The sequence below is a fragment of the Quercus lobata genome, chromosome 10 (genome assembly GCF_001633185.2).
Source record: "Quercus lobata isolate SW786 chromosome 10, ValleyOak3.0 Primary Assembly, whole genome shotgun sequence".
Taxonomy (NCBI): Eukaryota; Viridiplantae; Streptophyta; class Magnoliopsida; order Fagales; family Fagaceae; genus Quercus; species Quercus lobata.
The window spans coordinates 20,377,838-20,398,226 of record NC_044913.1 but is presented as its reverse complement, the minus strand read 5'-3'; the positions used below and the strand labels follow the sequence as shown (position 1 = coordinate 20,398,226).

Below are 20,389 nucleotides of genomic sequence, written 5' to 3'. Positions count from 1 at the left end.
AGTTCTTAAAAAATAATTTATATATATTCTTGTAGAATATAAAATTGTCAATTCTAATAAATAAATAACTAAATATCAAATAATACAAATCATTTAGTCTTAACTCTTTTTTTTTTTTTTTTTTTTTGAGAAATTTTAGTCCTAACTCTTAAGTCTTAAATATCAATAACTTGAAATATAACATCAATTTAACATCACACAATAAGAAGATTACAAGACAATAACTAAATATCAAATAATACAAGATTTACTCCTCCTCATCATCATCCATGAGAGAATGATCAAATTCATCATCAAAAGAACTCCCAAATATAACTTTTTTTTAAAAAAAATAATAATAATAACAGGCCAAATCCATACCGGCAGAAATTTGCATCTCGGCCGGAATTGGTCGGAATGGATTGAAACGGCCCGAAATTTGACCTGAGGTGGAACCAGTTTGCATACCGATACAAAAAATTTCGATCGGAACAAAACGGAATCAATCACAACGGTTAGTAGTAGTGGTGGGTAGAAGTCATTAAAAAAAAAAGGAAAAAAAAAAAGAAGGTACTCTTTGCTTGGGCAGAATTGACAGTAGACTAAGACCCTCTAAAAGTAAAAGCTAAGAGCATATTCAATGGTGTAGCTAAATACATAAAAATCTCTATAATAGAGAATGATACCATAAAAATAGTTTCCAATGGACTCTTTATATCCGAAATTTTTTTTGACTCATGAACAGTAACTCATCAAGTCTGATAGGCTACTGTTTATTCTTTAAATGTTTTTTTATTATTATAATAATTAGGTATTGAATAAAAAAATGTCGGAAGATGTGTAGTTGTTAAAAAAAGAATAAATAATGAATGAATAAATAATATTTAAATGAGATAGAGAAAGAAATAGAGAATCTGTTAAAAAGTGTATTTGAAAAAGAGAGTAGTTAAAAAGTAAAAGTCATTGTTCATTCTCCAAACAATACAAAAATTTGTCTAATATGATGGAGATGCTGTAAGGTGACCTAATTAGTTGTAGGAAAAGTAACAAAGTCGAGTTACAAGCATGTTATTTGCAAAAGAGATGTTCTAATAAATGTTATTTTCCTACTTCAGAAACTGCAGCCCATGAAAGTGCGTTCCCTTAATATAATGCAAACTACAAAGATCTATAGCATAATGAGTAGATATGGGAGTGACATAAATTGATTGATCAAGTGAACAACATAGAATATGATAGGTAAAGTAATAGTGAAATAGGTAAGGCTACCAACCAGTTTGCAGTAGAGTGTGGCATTTGAGAGAGGTTAGCTATCAAAGGCAGTGTGCTTCACATAACCTCCAAAGAAATAGAAAGTCTTGCTATCAGTTCATCAAACATAACTTTTTGCCAAAAGGTTTCAATACTAGCCTTGCAATAAGTATGGGGTTCATGAAGAGTGGCAATGATAAAGAAGCAATGGCAATCAATGAGATGAGATGGAGGAACTCTTTCCTAACTAGAGCGAATAAATGTAAGGCTAATGGAGGCTCAAAATAGTGTGATGGAGCAGGATCCAACGTGCATTAAGAGGGGTCGAAGTTGATGCGTCTATTGAGTTAGATTCCATGACAAAAGTATTTGAGGGCTTGTGTTAAAGGGCAATAGAAGGATATGTGAATATAGGAGACATGACAAAGAATCAAGATACTAGACTACTACTAGAGAAGGTTTGGTGCTTCCAAATTCCTCTTGTCAGGAGATATGTACGTGTGGCAATAGGGTCATAGCAAAGATAACCCTTGAAAGCTCAATAGTGCAAAACACTATAGCTCGTTTAAACCCTCAATTTTAAACTAACAGCTAAATTGTTTTTACCCTACTTAACTAAGTGCAAAATAAGGGTAAATGAAATGCAATAAACTGAAACTACTCTCTAGTGCCTAAACATAAACAATAAGCAATAAATGTAAAGTACAAAAAGTAAGGGAAGAGAGATGCAAATATAAGATAACACTGAGACATGTTATCGAAGTGGAAATTGAAGTACTTAGTGAAAAACCTCTCTGCAGCCCTTCAAGCCGAAATGATCCATTAGTGAATAAAGTTGGATTACAAAAATATCAAAAAGACCTTTCAAGCCTAATCTACCCACTATACTTGAACCCTCCGAGTTCTAGCTACTGACTTACTTCACCAAGTCATTTCTTCACTAGTTATCCGGATCCCACAATTAGCTTCAAATTGCATCCGTCAATCGATGGCTTCTTCCAATGCTTCCCACATGCACCATAACAACTTTCAACACTTAAATAATTGGGTGAGGTACATGTTTGGGCTAAGAACCTCTCAAGATTAGTGTTTTGAGATAAGATAGTGGGGTAAGATTCATTATTCTTGTAACTGCTTGTTTCTTGATTAGTGAATTCTTCAAGAGTAGTGAACTAAAATTCACTTGGTGGAGTTTTTTTCTGCAAATATTTTCCCCATCGTTATCAAATCTTCATGTCAAATTTATTTTCCGCTATATTTAATTTAGTATGGTGATTTGATTGTACCTCCACGTAATTTGCATATAATTTGAATAATTAATTAACTTGGGTAATTAAATTAATTAATATGAGTCAATCTCTTTTAACCTAACACCTAGTGGGAAGGGGTTCGAAATTGGTTCTTATGTTGTAACTTGCAACACTTAGAGGTGAGAGGACCATACTGTTGACAATACTTGTAAAAGGCATTTTCTAGTTTGGTTGTGAAAACTCACTTAGTATGTAAAACACTTGTGAATGTTTAGACCTTCAAATACAAATTATCCAATACAAGGTTATATTCAAACAATATGTGTGCGGAATATGAAATATAAGCAATACCCAAATATGCAAACTACTTTAAGCCATATTTTAATCACAACTCAACAGTAATTAAAAGAAAAGAGTAAGGGATAGAGAGAAGCAAACACAAGATAACACCGACACATGCTATCAAAGAGGAAACCGAAGAACTTGGCAAAAAACCTTTCTACCGCCCTCCAAGCGGTAAAATGATCCACTCGAAAATCAGTTGGGATACATGAAAATCAGTTGGCAACAAGGTTACGCCTAACCGTATCTTCTCTAGTTTACCAGATCCCACAATTAGCCCATTGCATTAACCAATATGAATTGGTTCTCTCTTGAACTACTTCCCAAACACCAGGAACCTTCTCACTACTATGAATTGGGTGAGGTTAGGATCTGGCTTAAGATCCTCTCATGGGTATGACAATAGAGAGGGTGAGAGTAGAGAAATTTGGAGAATCAAATGTATAAGATCTCTGGAAGCTCTCTACATTTCATGATTATAAAGGTATTTATAGTAGGGTATGAGATGGAATGTGAAAAGTTAGTTTTCAGCAAAACAGGGTGTACTAGCAACTCACTTTGCGACTGGGATGAGTCGCGAGTTCCAGTCGCAAGTTACCAAATTGTACTTTTTGTTCTGTAGTGATCCAGCTATCCTGACTCTTTGTTGAAGGCCAAAATTTCACAAGAATGCCCATTCCATGAAAAAGTAAAGAAGGCCCAATTCAAGTAGCAAGAAGAATCAACATTAAGGCCTAATTTATATTCAGATTTCCAGCAAAAAGGTCATCAAAAAGTCCAGCAAAATTCAGTGAAACAACTGGGCCGGGATACCCAGAGGCTGCCAGAGGCCCGAGATCCTCAGAGGCCCGGGATCCTCAGGTAATGCAGGACAGCTACTGTAGAATTGAGACAACTCAAGAAAGGTACCACGAAATACAAGAAATGAAGAACAGAGATGTCCTTCTTAAGTACCCACTGGTGCAGCAAAGAATCAGAAAGTATAAAGCAAACATTCATGAACAAATGAGCTGTATCACAAGGAACCAAGAATGAGAAAATCATACGAAGAAGCAACTGGAAGAGAACTTTCAACCCAGCAGTAAAAGATTCCAACTATTTGGGAATAACGACAAAAAGGAAATAACACCGACAGCCAATTCTGAAAAATGAGAAAATTTGAAAGAAGAGAGATTGAAGGCTAATTGCTGAGGACGTCCCGGAATGGAAAGTCAGCAAATGACTTTTAGAGAAACAGCAATGAAAGATGAAAACCATGAGAAAAAAGGGAAGAGACCAGCCCATAAGAAAATGACACAGCACGAGCTCTGAGGGGCAAAAGAGAGAAATCACTAGTACCTCAGAGCCCTAGAAAGCACGCTATAAAAGGAAGAGAAAACCCATGTTGAAGGGAGGATTTTCAGTAGGAAGAATATCATAACAGAGTCATTAGAACTCTGTAAAATTTAAGAAAAACAGAGGAATGTCTCCCGGTATCCCAGAAACAGCCACTATAGCACATACTTGGATTCAAAAGGATTCAAACTTTGCAAGTCTTAGAGGCTTGAATAGCCATCAAAGTCTGTAATTTTTGAGCTTATTTGAACCTTGTATCACGTCTTAGTGAGCACATTTGTAATCCACAATCAAGAAAAATAATGAAATATCTCATATTATTTTGAGAATTTCTAACAATTACTTTGCATATTTCTTTACTGCTTCTTGCTGCTCAATACATATATATTCTTGCTTGTAAAGCTGAGTCCCTGCCCAAGCAAAGCCACTCGGACTTGAGTTCCAAATCCCACAAGTCTTGTGCAAAAGCATAAGTCTGTGAGAATTGGGGCCAGGATCCTCGTGGCTGAATCATTCTCATAAAACTCACTTACATATATGTATGTGTATTAATATATATATATATATACATATATATATATCCTAATAGTGCAGAGAACCAGAGATTCTGGGTTCTTACAGGCCTAATACGCCTCGGGATCCCACGACAGTACGCCCCGGGATCCCATGACAGTACGCTCGGGGTAGCAAGTGAAGGAATTCTTCAAAATGTTTATACGATAAAAGATAAGCCTTAAATATTCTATTTCAATCTCTTTCTCATTATGAATATTATGAACATCTATTTTACTTGTTTTGTAAGAGTAAAGGATCCTTTTATGATACTAAAACACTTATAATGGTATTTTATTGCTTAGGAGGAATCGCATTTTTGCCTTGAGGAGATTTATATGACTTGCGCACAACTTGGTTCGTAATCAGCCCATATTTAGCTGCGGTGAACCAAGCCCAGTCCACCAAAACACAACTATTTGGCCCAGGATCCTTGGGCCTGTGTGCTAAAGAAAAAAGCACTCTCACATTTTGGCGACTCCACTGGGGACTGGGAAAAAGGAGAGGGAAAAAGCAGTCCCTTCGCAAGCATGGCTCCAAAGCTAGGAAACACTTAGAGGAAGGAAAGTTCCTCTTAGTGCATTCAACATCAAGATCCCAAAAGTGTGGGTTCCTCCAAAGAACGTTCTACCGAGAGACTCTATATGGAATTTTGGGGAATTTCCCAACACAAGATAAGTTTTATGCGTTATTATTTTCTCTGCTTTAAAATTTGAACATAATAGATCATTGCCCTGCTTTTTAAAAGAAAAACAGGGGGTCATGTAGTAATATTTAAACAATTATAATATTGTCTCATTGCTTTAAAGAAAAATGGAGAAGTGAACAAATAAAATATATTGATGAAATGAAGATTGTATGAGATACATAATAGAGAAATGGCCCCACATTTGGGGGCTAATGTATTCTTTCTTTTAAAAAAAAAATTCATGATATTGTTTTATGCAAGTATTGAACTGGGTACACTGGTATCCTTTCCTATGTATATTTTTTTTTTGAGATACGGTCCCAGTTCATGAACTTTGACAGGTTACCGGGTACCTGGACCAGAATTTACAGTGAAGCCTATAGAAACCATGGTCCAGGACTCAGGAAAGAAAAGAGTCATAGGAAAGAAAAGACAATATATCAAAGAAAAAGGCAGATTCACATATTAAGAAATAAGAAGCAGTTTTGAAACAAAAAAAAAAAGAGAAATAAGTGAATCAAAGAGATTTGATGAAATGTAAATTACATAGCAAAGCAATTTCCTCACGTTGTGGGGCTAAATAATTTTGCAGCAACTTGATAATAATATCATATGCTGTAGGTTAGCAAAATCTAGGAGATCCTTGACTCCAGGAAAGCAAAGCTTGGGAGATCCTTGATCCCAACAAAGCCTGGGAGATCCTTGATCCCAACAAAGATGAGGAGATCCTTGATCCCAACAAAGCTGAGGAGATCCTTTATTCCAGCAAGGTTGAGCACATCCTTAATTCCAGCAAAGTCTAAGAGATCCTTGACTCCAGGAAAGCAAATCCTGGGAGATCCTTGATCCCAGCAAAGCCTAAGAAATCCTTGGTTCCAACAAAGCTGAGGAGATCCTTTATTCCAGCAAGGCTGAGGCAAAGTCCATCCTTGACTCTAGGAAAGCAAAGCCTGGGAGATCCTTGATCCCAGCAAAGCTAAGAAATCCTTGGTTCCAACAAAGCTGAGGAGATCCTTTATTCCAGCAAGGTTGAGTACATTATTAATTCTAGCAAAGTCCAAGAGATCCTTGACTCCAGGAAAACAAATCCTGGGAGATCCTTGATCCCAGCAAAGCCTAAGAAATCCTTAGTTCCAACAAAGCTGAGGAGATCCTTTATTCCAGCAAGGCTGAGCACATCCTTAATTCCAGCAAAGTCCAGGAGATCCTTGACTCCAGGAAAGTAAAGCTTGGGAGATCCTTGATCCCAACAAAGCTGAGGAGATCCTTGATCCCAACAAAGCTGAGGAGATCCTTTATTCCAGCAAGTCTGAGTACATCCTTAATTCCAGCAAAGTCCAAGAGATCCTTGACTCCAGGAAAGCAAATCCTGGGAGATCCTTGATCCCAGCAAAGCCTAAGAAATCCTTGGTTCCAACAAAGCTGAGGAGATCCTTTATTCCAGCAAGGCTGAGCACATCCTTAATTCCAGCAGAGTCCAGGAGATCCTTGACTCCAGGAAAGCAAAGCTTGGGAGATTCTTGATCCCAACAAAGCTAAGAAATCCTTGGTTCCAACAAAGCTGAGGAGATCCTTTATTCCAGCAAGGCTGAGCACATCCTTAATTCCAGCAAAGTCCAGGAGATCCTTGACTCCAGGAAAGCAAAGCTTGGGAGATCCTTGATCCCAACAAAGCTGAGGAGATCCTTGATCCCAACAAAGCTGAGGAGATCCTTTATTCCAGCAAGTCTGAGTACATCCTGAGGAGATCCTTTATTCCAGCAAGTCTGAGTACATCCTTAATTCCAGCAAAGTCCAGGAGATCCTTGACTCCAGGAAAGCAAAGCTTGGGAGATCCTTGATCCCAACAAAGCTGAGGAGATCCTTGATCCCAACAAAGCTGAGGAGATCCTTTATTCCAGCAAGTCTGAGTACATACTTAATTCCAGCAAAGGCTAAGAGATCACTCCAGGAAAGCAAATCCTGGGAGATCCTTGATCCCAGCAAAGCCTAAGAAATCCTTGGTTCCAACAAAGCTGAGGAGATCCTTTATTCCAGCAAGGCTGAGTACATCCTTAATTCCAGCAAAGTCTAAGAGATCCTTAATTCCAGCAAAGTAAAGCCTGGGAGATCCTTGATCCCAACAAAGCTGAGGAGATCCTTAATTCCAGCAAGGCTAAGTACACCTTCAATTTCAACAAAGCCTAAAAGATCGTTAGTTCCAGCAAAGACGAAGTATTTCCACGAATCCAGCAAAGTAAAATGGTTGTGAAAAAAAAAAATAAAAAATGGAGGCATCCGGAAAATGGATAGAAGTTCCATAATAGCATCAAGAGAAGGTAGATCAAGCATGATTCAACAACCGCCTCATGTCTTGGGGGCTAAAGCCTATTATGCAGTGGACCTTAAATATATTTTGAAGAAAATCAATAGAAACACTATATTGCAAGTCAGTAGCAAAATCAACATTATTGAAAGCTCAACAACTATACAATACATCTATCATTTCTTACAGCTCAATAATTGGGCTCACCTATGGAAATAACAAGATTTGGAGGAGATACAGAGACCACTGGAAGGCACCTACAACTAGCTCTAAAGGCCAACCATGACATCACAACTATTGCCTAATCCTCTCAATGTATCACTAGTACGTGAAAGAGAGATTGAATGGGAAGCCCACAAAAGTCACTACCAATCTTAGTCATTTCATCCAACACAAAGTAAACTTTGCGGAAAATATACTTTATGATGAATCTGCTCCAGCTGAAGAATATCTCATTACTAGGATCCCGGGGAGCCCCCATATTTGGGATCTCGGGGGTTCCTATCGCAAAAGAAGAAGAAACCTGGAGGGAAAGCAGAATATTGCTTATGAAGGCACGCGGGACCTGAATGTAGCCTACAAGAGGATCTCGGACCACCATCTTACATGATAGCCCAGGAAGAGATCCTGGAGGAACCTGGGGATACGATGAGTCAGAATTTCCCATCTCCAGGATCCCGAGGGGTTCCCATCCAAGAAGAAGGAAGCAATGCCCATGATCTGAGGGATCCCTTGGACAGAAAAAGAAAGAAGGAGGAAGGCTAATATACTGTTTACAAAGATCCTGGAAAAACTTACAGATATGAAAAGGAAGACATAAATCCTACCAAAGGAAAAACTAGAAGAGGTGAACTTGGGGGCTGACGCAAGGAACCCAGGGCCCATCCTAATCAGCAGTCAGTACAGAAAAAAGAGCAACTGGTGGAGCTATTGAAAAAATATGAAGATTTATTGGCGTGAACTCCTTCAAATTAAATAAGGCACGTCCAAAGGATAAATTTTCTTTGCCTAACATCGATCTCCTCATAGATCCAACTAAGGCAACAACAATATCAACCATACAGAAGCATACAAAGCATTGAGGGACACTAAAATGAGGTATCCCAACATAGAAAGGGCGTGTATGGCAGTTATGCATCTCAACAACTGAATCATTACTTTTCATCCCACCAAATCCTATTGGTGACAAGCTCTCATCCAATAAAAAACCCTCCTCAATCAGCCCTTGCAATCTTGAAGAGTAGCCAGGTGGTTAATATTAATTTTCCAATACAACATAGGTCTGAAGGATCCCCAGAGCTATCAAGAGCTAAGCTGTAACAAACTCACTGACACAGTTCCCTAAAGAAGAGAAATACCTATTAAGTGAGAAGATCTCTAAAAAAGTAGTAGCGATAGAGATCCTTGTAAAGAAACAGACTATGAGGTCTGTGAAGAAAGCCTTCAACGAGCATGCCTAGAGGAAGTCATCCTATTCCAGGATCCCCGTATGAAGATCCCCATACGAAGATCCCCCACTTGAGGAAAACACCATGACAGAATCATCTTGGTGGAGCTCCTGGCCATCAGTCTACCATTGAGAGCAACCTTAGATGACTCATAAAAGAAGATTCTTTCCATAAAGAATTTGTTCACAGCCAAGAAAGGATATTTTAGAAGATCCTTAGAGAAGAAAACAAATCCTCATCCCTTTAAAGAAAAGAAAAGAAATCAGTTCAGTAAGCCCACTTGAAAATGAAGGGCTACGAAGGAACTTTTTCTGAAGATTGAAAAATTCAAATGAGCAAAGCACAAATTTTCCAAGTTGCATGGCCTAGGACTTGGGAAAAGGCAAATTTTCCATGTACCTAGCCCAGGACTTGAGCAAAATAGAAATTTTCCAAGTGGCATGGCCTAGGACTTGGGAAAAGGCAAATTTTCCATGTACCTAGCCCAGGACTTGAGCAAAACAGAAATTTTCCAAGTGACATGGTCTAGGACTTGGGAAAAGGCAAATTTTCCATGTACCTAGCCCAAGACTTGATCAAAATAGAAATTTTCCAAGTAGCATGGCCTAGGACTTGGGAAAGGGCAAATTTTCCATGTACCTAGCTCAGGACTTGATCAAAAAAAAAAAAAAAAAAAAAAAAAGGGAGAAATTGTCCAAGTGGCATGGCCTAGGACTTGGGAAAAGGAAAATTTTCCATGTACCTAGCCCAGGACTTGAGCGAAATAGAATTTTTTCAAGTGGCATGGCCTAGGACTTGGGAAAAGGAAAATTTTCCATGTACCTAGCCCAGGACTTGAGCAAAACAGAATTTTTTCAAGTGGCATGGCCTAGGACTTGGGAAAGGAAAAATTTTCCATGTACCTAGCCTGGGACTTGACCAAAACAGATTTTTCCAAGCAACATGGCCTAGGACTTGGTAATAGCAAATTTTCCATGTACCTGGCCCAAGACTTGGCCTAGAACAATTTTTCTAAATACATGGCCCAGAAATTGGCCGAGAGCAAAAGTTTCCAAGTATGACCAAGAAAATGGTCAAAAGCAAAAGTTTATGGGTACAAGCTGTAGCACATACCAGTGCAGTTTGTAAGCATATCCCAGTCATGGCTACAACTTGCAGCACGTACTATCACTGAGTACAAACTGTAGTACGTACCAGCAATAGGTACAAGCCGTAGCATGTCCTAGCAAAGGATGCAAATTGTAAGCAAAGCCCAACAAAGGGTACAAAGAGAAAGAGCCTTGAGTGGGTATAAAAACCCAAAAATGGGTGTGTAAAGTGCACAAGATTGACCTCCTTGAAAGGAATTGGTTCAAGAGAGCCTAAAGAAGCAAGGAAGGCGTAACTTAAAAAAAAAAATTCTAAGAGTACATCACTCAAAGTCGCACAAGCATGGATACTTTTGCAAGTCTCTATACAAAGAGATTAGTCAATGACATTGCAAACCAACTAGCGACATTTCCCTCCTTCTACAAGGTGCAAACTCACCAAAGGCTTGGAGGTACTTCGACTCAACAAAAGAAAGAATGAGGCAAAGATCAAGAGCATCCACCAGAAGAGCAAGGTCTTCAGCTAAAGCAAGGCGTGGAGATGTTCCTAAGCCTTCTAAGTCATGTCCTCAGGGAAGTTTCTATCTCTTAATACATTTTGAGAAGAATAGCTAACCTCGATTAGACTCTAAATCAGTATATTTTTATGATTCAATGATTTATGATATCATGGTCCCATTGGTAAGTCACTATTCATGGACTAAAAATCCCATGGGGCAAACATCTTGGTGTTATTCACCTTAGCCATAGCAAGCATGTACTACAATGCATAGAATATCTTTGGCAAAGTTCATGGGGGCTCCCCTCATTTAATCTATTTTGTAAAACAAACAAAATCTTGTTGACAAAGCTGTGCTATCTTATATTAAGATTTAATATGCATTCAATATGATTTTTGTATGCTACTTTCAAAAAAAAGCATATCCTAGAATTGCTAGCAAAAAAACGTTAGTGCTAGAAATATACTCTTAGTATCAAATGCAATACCAATATAATTTGGTTATACATATATATCTGCATATATTATTGATAGTTTGACAAAGTTGATTTATTGAATACCAATCTACAGAAGGTGAATTCTAATCTTTTGCAACGTGTTAGTACATCCCATGAAGGAAATGTAGCAATTCCTTTGGAGTTTCCCTCAAAGAATTATTTGATCTACACATTGATTCTACAAACCAGAAAAGTGTCAAAAAACAATTTATTTTCTCGCGCGTGGGCTACAGGTAACCCACGAGCTCGGGGGGCTAATGTTGAAGGCCAAAATTTCACAAGAATGCCCATTCCATGAAAAAGTAAAGAAGGCCCAATTCAAGTAGCAAGAAGAATCAACATTAAGGCCCAATTTATATTCAGATTTTCAGCAAAAAGGTCATCAAAAAGTCCAGCAAAATTCAGTGAAACAACTGGGCTGGGATACCCAGAGGCTGCCAGAGGCCCGAGATCCTCAGAGGCCCGGGATCCTCAGGTAATGCAGGACAGCTACTGTAGAATTGAGACAACTCAAGAAAGGTACCACGAAATACAAGAAATGAAGAACAGAGATGTCCTTCTTAAGTACCCACTGGTGCAGCAAAGAATCAGAAAGTATAAAGCAAACATTCATGAACAAATGAGCTGTATCACAAGGAACCAAGAATGAGAAAATCATACGAAGAAGCAACTGGAAGAGAACTTTCAACCCAGCAGTAAAAGATTCCAACTATTTGGGAATAACGACAAAAAGGAAATAACACCGACAGCCAATTCTGAAAAATGAGAAAATTTGAAAGAAGAGAGATTGAAGGCTAATTGCTGAGGACGTCCCGGAATGGAAAGTCAGCAAATGACTTTTAGAGAAACAGCAATGAAAGATGAAAACCATGAGAAAAAAGGGAAGAGACCAGCCCATAAGAAAATGACACAGCACGAGCTCTGAGGGGCAAAAGAGAGAAATCACTAGTACCTCAGAGCCCTAGAAAGCACGCTATAAAAGGAAGAGAAAACCCATGTTGAAAGGGGAGGATTTTCAGTAGGAAGAACATCATAACAGAGTCATTAGAACTCTGTAAAATTTAAGAAAAACAGAGGAATGTCTCCCGGTATCCCAGAAACAGCCACTATAGCACATACTTGGATTCAAAAGGATTCAAACTTTGCAAGTCTTAAAGGCTTGAATAGCCATCAAAGTCTGTAATTTTTGAGCTTATTTGAACCTTGTATCACGTCTTAGTGAGCACATTTGTAATCCCAATCAAGAAAAATAATGAAATATCTCATATTATTTTGAGAATTTCTAACAATTACTTTGCATATTTCTTTACTGCTTCTTGCTGCTCAATACATATATATTCTTGCTTGTAAAGCTGAGTCCCTGCCCAAGCAAAGCCACTCGGACTTGAGTTCCAAATCTCACAAGTCTTGTGCAAAAGCATAAGTCTGTGAGAATTGGGGCCAGGATCCTCGTGGCTGAATCATTCTCATAAAACTCACTTACATATATGTATGTGTATTAATATATATATATATATATATATCCTAATAGTGCAGAGAACCAGAGATTCTGGGTTCTTACAGGTCTAATACGCCTCAGGATCCCATGACAGTACGCCTCGGGATCCTATGACAGTACGCCCCGGAATCCCATGACAGTACGCTCGGGGTAGCAAGTGAAGGAATTCTTCAAAATGTTTATACGATAAAAGATAAGCCTTAAATATTCTATTTCAATCTCTTTCTCATTATGAATATTATGAACATCTCTTTTACTTGTTTTGTAAGAGTAAAGGATCCTTTTATGATACTAAAACACTTATAATGGTATTTTATTGCTTAGGAGGAATCGCATTTTGGCCTTGAGGAGATTTATGTGACTTGCGCACAACTTGGTTCGTAATCAGCCCATATTTAGCTGCGGTGAACCAAGCCCAGTCCACCAAAACACAACTATTTGGCCCAGGATCCTTGGGCCTGTGTGCTAAAGAAAAAAGCACTCTCACACTCTTCAACTTCTTGCATGCTTCACACATGTGCTACATTTTGGCAAGTCACTACTCGCGAGTCAGTTGCGAGTTCCAATTGCAAGTCACTTCTTGTTGTACACTCTTGATTAAATCTTTACACTCTCTCACACACAATCCTTACATTATTCTCACCTAAATACAAGCTTTCTAAATGTTGAATTACAAGCAAATTTGGCACAGAATAAAACCAACATATAGTTGAATAAATTCAACTTTATAGGTTGAGAGGAGGAACACCTTGAGGTTGGTTTAGATGAAGTTGGATGAGCACTAAATATGGCAATATTGGAGGATTGAATGTGCCTTGGCATCCAAAGAACAAAACGTTGGAAAGATTTTTTAGGCCAGGTGGAGATTATTGAAGGCCACACAAACGTGGCTCTATGGCTCTAATACCATGTATAAATAAAATGGACAGAAAAATGTTAACATAGTGTTCTAATTAAAATCTCTATATGTCTGATTATATAAAAAATAAAATAAAAATGGAATCTCTATATGCCTCTACATAATTTGTTTACAATACTAAAAACATGAAAAATGTGCGAAATATGCTAACAAAAGGGTAATCAAATGGCACAAATAGTGTAGCTGTATAACACAAAAGAGAAAATAACTATTTGACACAACCACGAATTCCAACTTAAACGTTTATTATATAACATATGATATCTATATTTAGGAATTTTATCATGTATAAGTTAAGAACCCCCAAAATTTTAGAATCGTAAGGGGTGTGAGAACAATGATAAGTTGGAGTTATATATATATTATTTATTTAAAAAAGTAGGATTAGACACATTTGATTTTGTAGTCATGTGCTGATGTGCATAAGGACATTTTGAACATTAGTTTGATATGTTAAACTTTTTATTAATATATCCTTTTTTTTTCTTCTTCTTTTAAAATAAAAAAATTAAAAATAAAAACATAAATTCCATTTTTCGGAAACAAACTTTACATTTACAGACAGAACTCCCAAGCAGAGCTAGCATATATCATATATATATATATGCCAATTCTCAGACGTTCCACAGCCAAATTATCTCACACATTATCAACAATTATATATTAAGCTAAAAGCCAAAAATTCTTATGTCGCTTAGTTGTAATCAAAAACCCTCCAAGCTTCTTGCTCTTCCTCCTCACTGCAATTGCCATGCATGAAGCATTTTGAATACAGTATTCCACAACTTCGCTGCTGTGATCCCTCTTTCCTGCCCATCTCTTCACTAGGCACCATAATATAGATGATTTCTTTCTTTGTCCAATGACTAATAGTGACACTCTCTGTTGCTTTGCTTCTTCCACTATTATTGGACCCTTTTCCTTTCCTTCAAGCAAAGCTATCTCAACTTTCACCTATGCCAAACAAAGCATCACACAGAATTGACAGAACAAACTTCAGTAACTAACTATGTTAATGTTTCAAGGAGAAACTTGTCATTCTCTTACGTAAAATATTCTTCTAAGAAAGCATGTCTATGTTTAATTAATGAACTATGACAATCATTGCAAAATTGCAATTATATCTGTATCTCAGCACCTTACACCTAGTTGACTTTTCAAATACGCAGGCACACATTGCGAGGATCAGCAACGTTAGATGTACCTCACCCAAAAGAGACAAATATAGACACAACTCTTCTTATTATTTTTCATCTTTCTTTTTTCATTTATTAAGCTAAAAGATGTGCACTCACATTTTAGAATACTATTATATTGATCATGAAATTCAATTTTCTGTGCCACTGAATATAATAAGCATTCTTCACTGATAAAATACTAAAAAGAAATTAAAAAACATAAACAAAGTTGACCTCTCTCCGATCGATATACACGACCAACATTGTAAGTAGAAAGATCAAAATTGAATACAACTTACCCCAGGCCTTCTCGTTTGACACGTTTTTTTCATGGAGTGAAGAAATTCATACGCCCTTAGGTTACCCTTCCCATTAGACCCTGCACCAATAACCAAAACCAATCTGTTAAAAACACTACAAATTTTACTATATATACCTTAAAAATTAATGTGTTACCAATAACCAAAAAAAAAAAATAATAATAATCTCACCTTGTCTGGAGGGCTTGGCTACGTGAAGAAGAATAATGGTATCTTGGGTTTGAATTGTGTTAGAGAGTGCCCATTCAAGAGCCCCCTTAGCTTCAAGGCTGGAATCAACAACTACCATTATCTTGTTGCCAATCTCCGATCCAGCTTTAAACCCTTCTGCAGGGTCATCGTGGCTAAAGTCATCCCTGCTATTGCTCGAAAACTCGGTTTTCTGATTACCAATAATGGAACCAGAGGTGGGTTTGGTTCGAAAAAATAAGGAACATATTCGAGAACAAGCAGGAGCACGGCCAAGACACACACTCTGCACTCTAACTCTTTTCCTGCCCATGTGAATTCTTGACAATGAGAAAGGTCTTGGTGGGAAAATAGAGCTAGCTAGGTGTGTATGTATATATATATGATTAGGCCGCAACTACTGTTTCATCTTTGTGGCACTCGTTTTCGTGACTCTTCTCTTCAAAGTCAATATAAATTTGTCTCTGTTTGTTTGTTTTTTTTACCGTATTGTCGGGTTCTCCATGACCATAAACGTGCAAACCATGAAGTTTTATAATATGTGAATTCTTTTATTGGTTCTACACGTTTGATAGATCAATTATTAATGATAATATTAGAGTTTTTCTCCTCTTGTATCAGAATCTAATATATGTAAATAATTTATGATTAAGGAGACAGTGTCAGCTTGGCAATTAGAGTGTTTTATTAATATTGAACAAGATATACAAATTTCTAATAGATTAGATATTAGATAAACTCAAAGACTCCACGATTCAGTATATTATTCGTTAAATATATGTATACCATATTATAATTGTTAATTTTCAATCGCATATATTGTTGTATTTTATTATAGTATGTCTAAATCCCAAGAACAAGGCAGGCATGACACGTTGCAAACTGCTTTATAGTTTGAATTAGGCTCACGGCAGCTGTTTCCAGAAGTTCGGCAAAATTCCATGAATAAGAAATGACTCCAAACTCGAAAGTGACTTGCTTGCATTCTTTGCCACTTTCTTCAATCCTCTCGTTGACTTGCATACAAAATACAATTAATGCATGGCACTGTATTGGAATAATCTCTCACTTTCAAAGGGTATAGAGGAGTAATTATTCATACTCTTCCATTATCTCTCACATAATAGTACTATCATTAATAGTAAAATCTATTACATTTATCTCAGAGAAAAGAATATCAGTGTCACTATCTTCTAAAAGTACTTAATAACGCACCCCACACAAAATTATTGACAAATTTAAAAATTAAAAAAAAAATAAAACCTCTCCTCCCATCCTTTCTTAAAACTCAAAAAAGAAAAAGAAAAAAAAACCCATTTCTTTTTGGCTTCATAATCATACAATATTTTCAATCATTAACATTTAATTTGCAAAAAAGATTATCTTAATTTACTTTCAATTCTCTTAAAAGCTTTGTAATAATATTTGGTAAAACGTATTGTTGTTAAGATTAATTATATTATGAAAAATGCTAACGAGTACCCTTAGGACACTAGTTAAGAATTCAATTAAATAAAGTTTTTATGCGAAAAGAAAAAAAAAATAATTAATATTTTGACAATTTTTTTCATTTTTTATAAAAGTGATGTCAAAACTTTTTTAAAATAGATTCTTAACCAATGTCCTTAAAACACTCGTTAGCATGACGTTTATATTATTTCCACTACTTCTACTCATTATTATTATTATTATTATTATTAAAAAAAGAGAATCCTAATTTTTAAAAGGAATGTCTTGTGTCTAGTGCACAGAACACCTAACTCAATTTTTGTCTTTTTCTTTTTTAAAATTCCAAGAAATGGCTTGGGGTTGGGGCACCGCCACAAGAAATTTTAGACTACCGACTTCTAGAACATTGGTGTGTGTTTTATGATTGATACGGATTAATCCAACTGTTCAATTAATGGTCCTGACAGTTTGATTTTTTGATGACTGACGGCCATTTCTCATCATGGTGATAGGAAATTGGACACATATTTGTGTGAAAACAATGAACAAAAGGTAGACTTTCGTCAGAGCCTCACATGCGATGCACTAGACTTCGCAAGTGTATGGTCATCATGAACTCAAGCTGAAGCAGACATATTATGCATTTATGCCTAAAAAACCCATTTTGATAGCACTTGCAACTCTCCAGAGCCGTAATCTCATGAAATTACTTGGTGGGCTACTTATGAGTTCTTGTTTGCTTGCTGGCTCTAATGAGTGCATAAAACGATGAATGTAAATGTGATTTGCATAAGCCATTAAATGATTACATGGGGCTAACAATATATCATAACTTTTTTTTGTCTTTTGGGTTCTCATTTTTGCTTTCATACATTAAATTTGAAACCTTAAGTTGCCAATAATTGAAAGAGTTCTGACACTACCAAAATGTCTGGTATCTCAGAAATAAAAAAGTAATTTTTACTCTCACTCTTACAAGAATAATGGAACTCGGATTTTAGCCATTTTATTACTTGCATTCACTTTGTATACAAGGGCGGACCCACTTAGAAGGGTGGAGCCATGGACCCAAACTTTTCTATTTTTCAAAAAAATATATGATTGGCTCCTGAAACTTCTCAAAAATTAGATTTTAACCCCCAAATTCACCTAAAATTTTCAAAATAAATATGAGTAGCCCCCAAACTTTTCATATTTTTTATATAACACTATCAAATTGGTTTAATTTTATATTTATTATTATTTTAGCCCCCATTCATAAAATTTTAGTTCTACCCCTGCTTTTATAAGAGGATGTGAATAATGCATAGTTATTTGTCTCATGGTAATTCAGTAACTCTTATGAACTTTATCTAATTTTTCCTTTTGTTATAATGAAAACGGCACATGCACCATGTAGTAAAACCTACATAATTTCTGATGTTCCATAGAGGATATGCATGCATGTATGTATTATATATACATTAATGGGTCTATATAGTCTGACTATATAGGCGTAACACTTATAGGCTATATTCATATAACACAAACTAAAACATGATAAAGTAATAATATAAAAGAAAAGACTTTCCACAATTTTAACTAGCTCATGACATAAATGTATGTTGAGGACCAAAATTTCACAAGAAAGCTTATTCCATGAAAAGTAAAGAAAGGCCATGGGTCTTAACAAAAGAATGCCCAATTCATGAAGCTAAGAATCAACATCAAGGCCCTATATATGTTCAGATTTCCAACAAAAAGGCCATTAAAAATCTAGCAAAATTCAGTGAAAGAACTGGGTCAAGATACCCAGAGGCTGCCAGAGGCTCGGGATCATCGGGACATGCAGCATAGCTAAAGTGGGATTGAGACAGCTCAAAAGGGGTACCATAAATACAAGAAACGAAGAACAGATATGTCCTTCTCAAGCACCTAGTGGTGCAGTAAAGAACCAGAAAACTTGGAGAGTGACAATTCATGAACAAAAAGCTGGTACCTCGAGAAACCCAGAATGAAGAACTATAAGGGAAAGTGGTTGGGAAAACCTTCAACCCAGCAGGAATGAATTCTGCTCAGTTGGGAAAAATGAAAGCAAGAAGGACAGCCAAAAAGCTGAGTCTAAAAGGTAAAAAACCTTGAAAGAAGAGAGGGTGAAGGTTAGCTCTCCAAGGACACCTCGGAATGGAAAATCAGCAAGTGGCTTTTAGGAAAATAGGACTAAAAGAGGAAAACTATGAGAAACAAAAAAAGAATCAGCTGTTAGAATGGCTGGTATAACAGGGGCTCTGGTACCTAGGGAGCCAAAGGGGGGGAATCAGTGGTACCCTGAACGCTAAAATGACACTATAAAAGGGGAAGACAGCCAACATTGAAAAGGGATTCAACAAAAGGGAATCAAAACAAGAATCGTTGAGAAAACTCTATTAAAAACTCAAAGAAAGTAGAAAAATAGCGCCTAGTATCCCAGAACAGCCACTATAGAATATAAACTTGGATTCAAAGGGATTCAAACTTTGGAAGTCTTAGAGGCTTAGATAGCCATCTAAGTCTATAATTTTTGAGCTTATCTGGACCTTGTAACACATCTTAGTGAGCACATTGTAATTCACAATTAAGAAAAATAATGAAATATTTCATATTGACTTAAGGATCCTTAACAGTTATTTCGTGTATTTCTTTATAACATTGTTTTCCTTTGCTGCTTTCTTGTTATTCAATGCATATTTTCTTGCTTGCTAGTTTTCCTTTTACTCAACCAAAAGCTGAGTCTTTTTACCAGGGTCCTCACTTCAACTTGGGCCTTGCACACACTTAGCCTCCAAAGAAACATATGCCAAAACATGCACACATTAGATATCACTATCTCCCACAAAAATCATTCTCACCTAACTATCTTGGAAGACAATGCCCAAGCAAAGCCACTTGGACTTGAGTTCCAAATCTCACAAGTCTTGTGCAAAAGCACTAAGTTTGTGAGAATTGGGGTTAGGATCCTCGTGGCTGAATCATTCTTATAAAATTCGTTTACATATATGTATATGTATTAAAATGTATATCTTAATCTAAGAAACTAACAATTATTTAAAGATATGTGTATTATATAGTGTGTTCTTATGTAGGACCTATAGAGGTAAGGGAAAGGACAAAACTCTATTGCATAATAAGCATGGAGAAAGATTGTATAGTTTAGAGAATCAGCATTCTGGGTTCTTACAGGCCCAGTATGTCCGGGGTACCATGACAATACGCCCGGTGTATCACAACAGTACGCTCGGGGTACCAAGTGAAGGAACTCTTTTAAATGTTTACACAATAAAAAATAAGCCTTAAATATTCTATTTCAATCTCCTTCTCACTGTGAATATTATGAATACTTATTTTACTTATTCTGTAAGAGTAAATGATCATTTTATGACACTAAAAACACTTATAATGGTATTTTTTTACTGCTTAGGAGGAATCGCATTTTGCTTGAAGAGCTTTATGTGACTTGTGCATAACTTGGTTCGTAATCAGCCCCTATTTAGCTGTAGTGAACCAAGCTCAGTCCACCAAACAACAAGTAAAGAGCCCAGGATCCTTGTTTTTACTTGGGCTTGGGTACTGTCCAAAAAGGACCC

At 36.6% G+C, this 20,389-nt stretch overlaps 1 protein-coding gene across 1 annotated transcript; it reads right to left on the bottom strand.

Annotated features, from left to right (window-relative positions):
* Nucleotides 1-14,224: 14,224 nt before the first annotated feature.
* On the bottom strand, nucleotides 14,225-15,671 carry LOC115962500. The gene is made up of 3 exons (XM_031081347.1): nucleotides 15,321-15,671; nucleotides 15,129-15,208; nucleotides 14,225-14,605 (listed from the first exon to the last, which is right to left on the bottom strand). The coding sequence occupies exons 1-3, from the start codon at nucleotides 15,649-15,651 to the stop codon at nucleotides 14,315-14,317; spliced, it is 702 nt and encodes a 233-aa protein (XP_030937207.1). The 5' UTR covers nucleotides 15,652-15,671; the 3' UTR covers nucleotides 14,225-14,314.
* Nucleotides 15,672-20,389: the final 4,718 nt, after the last annotated feature.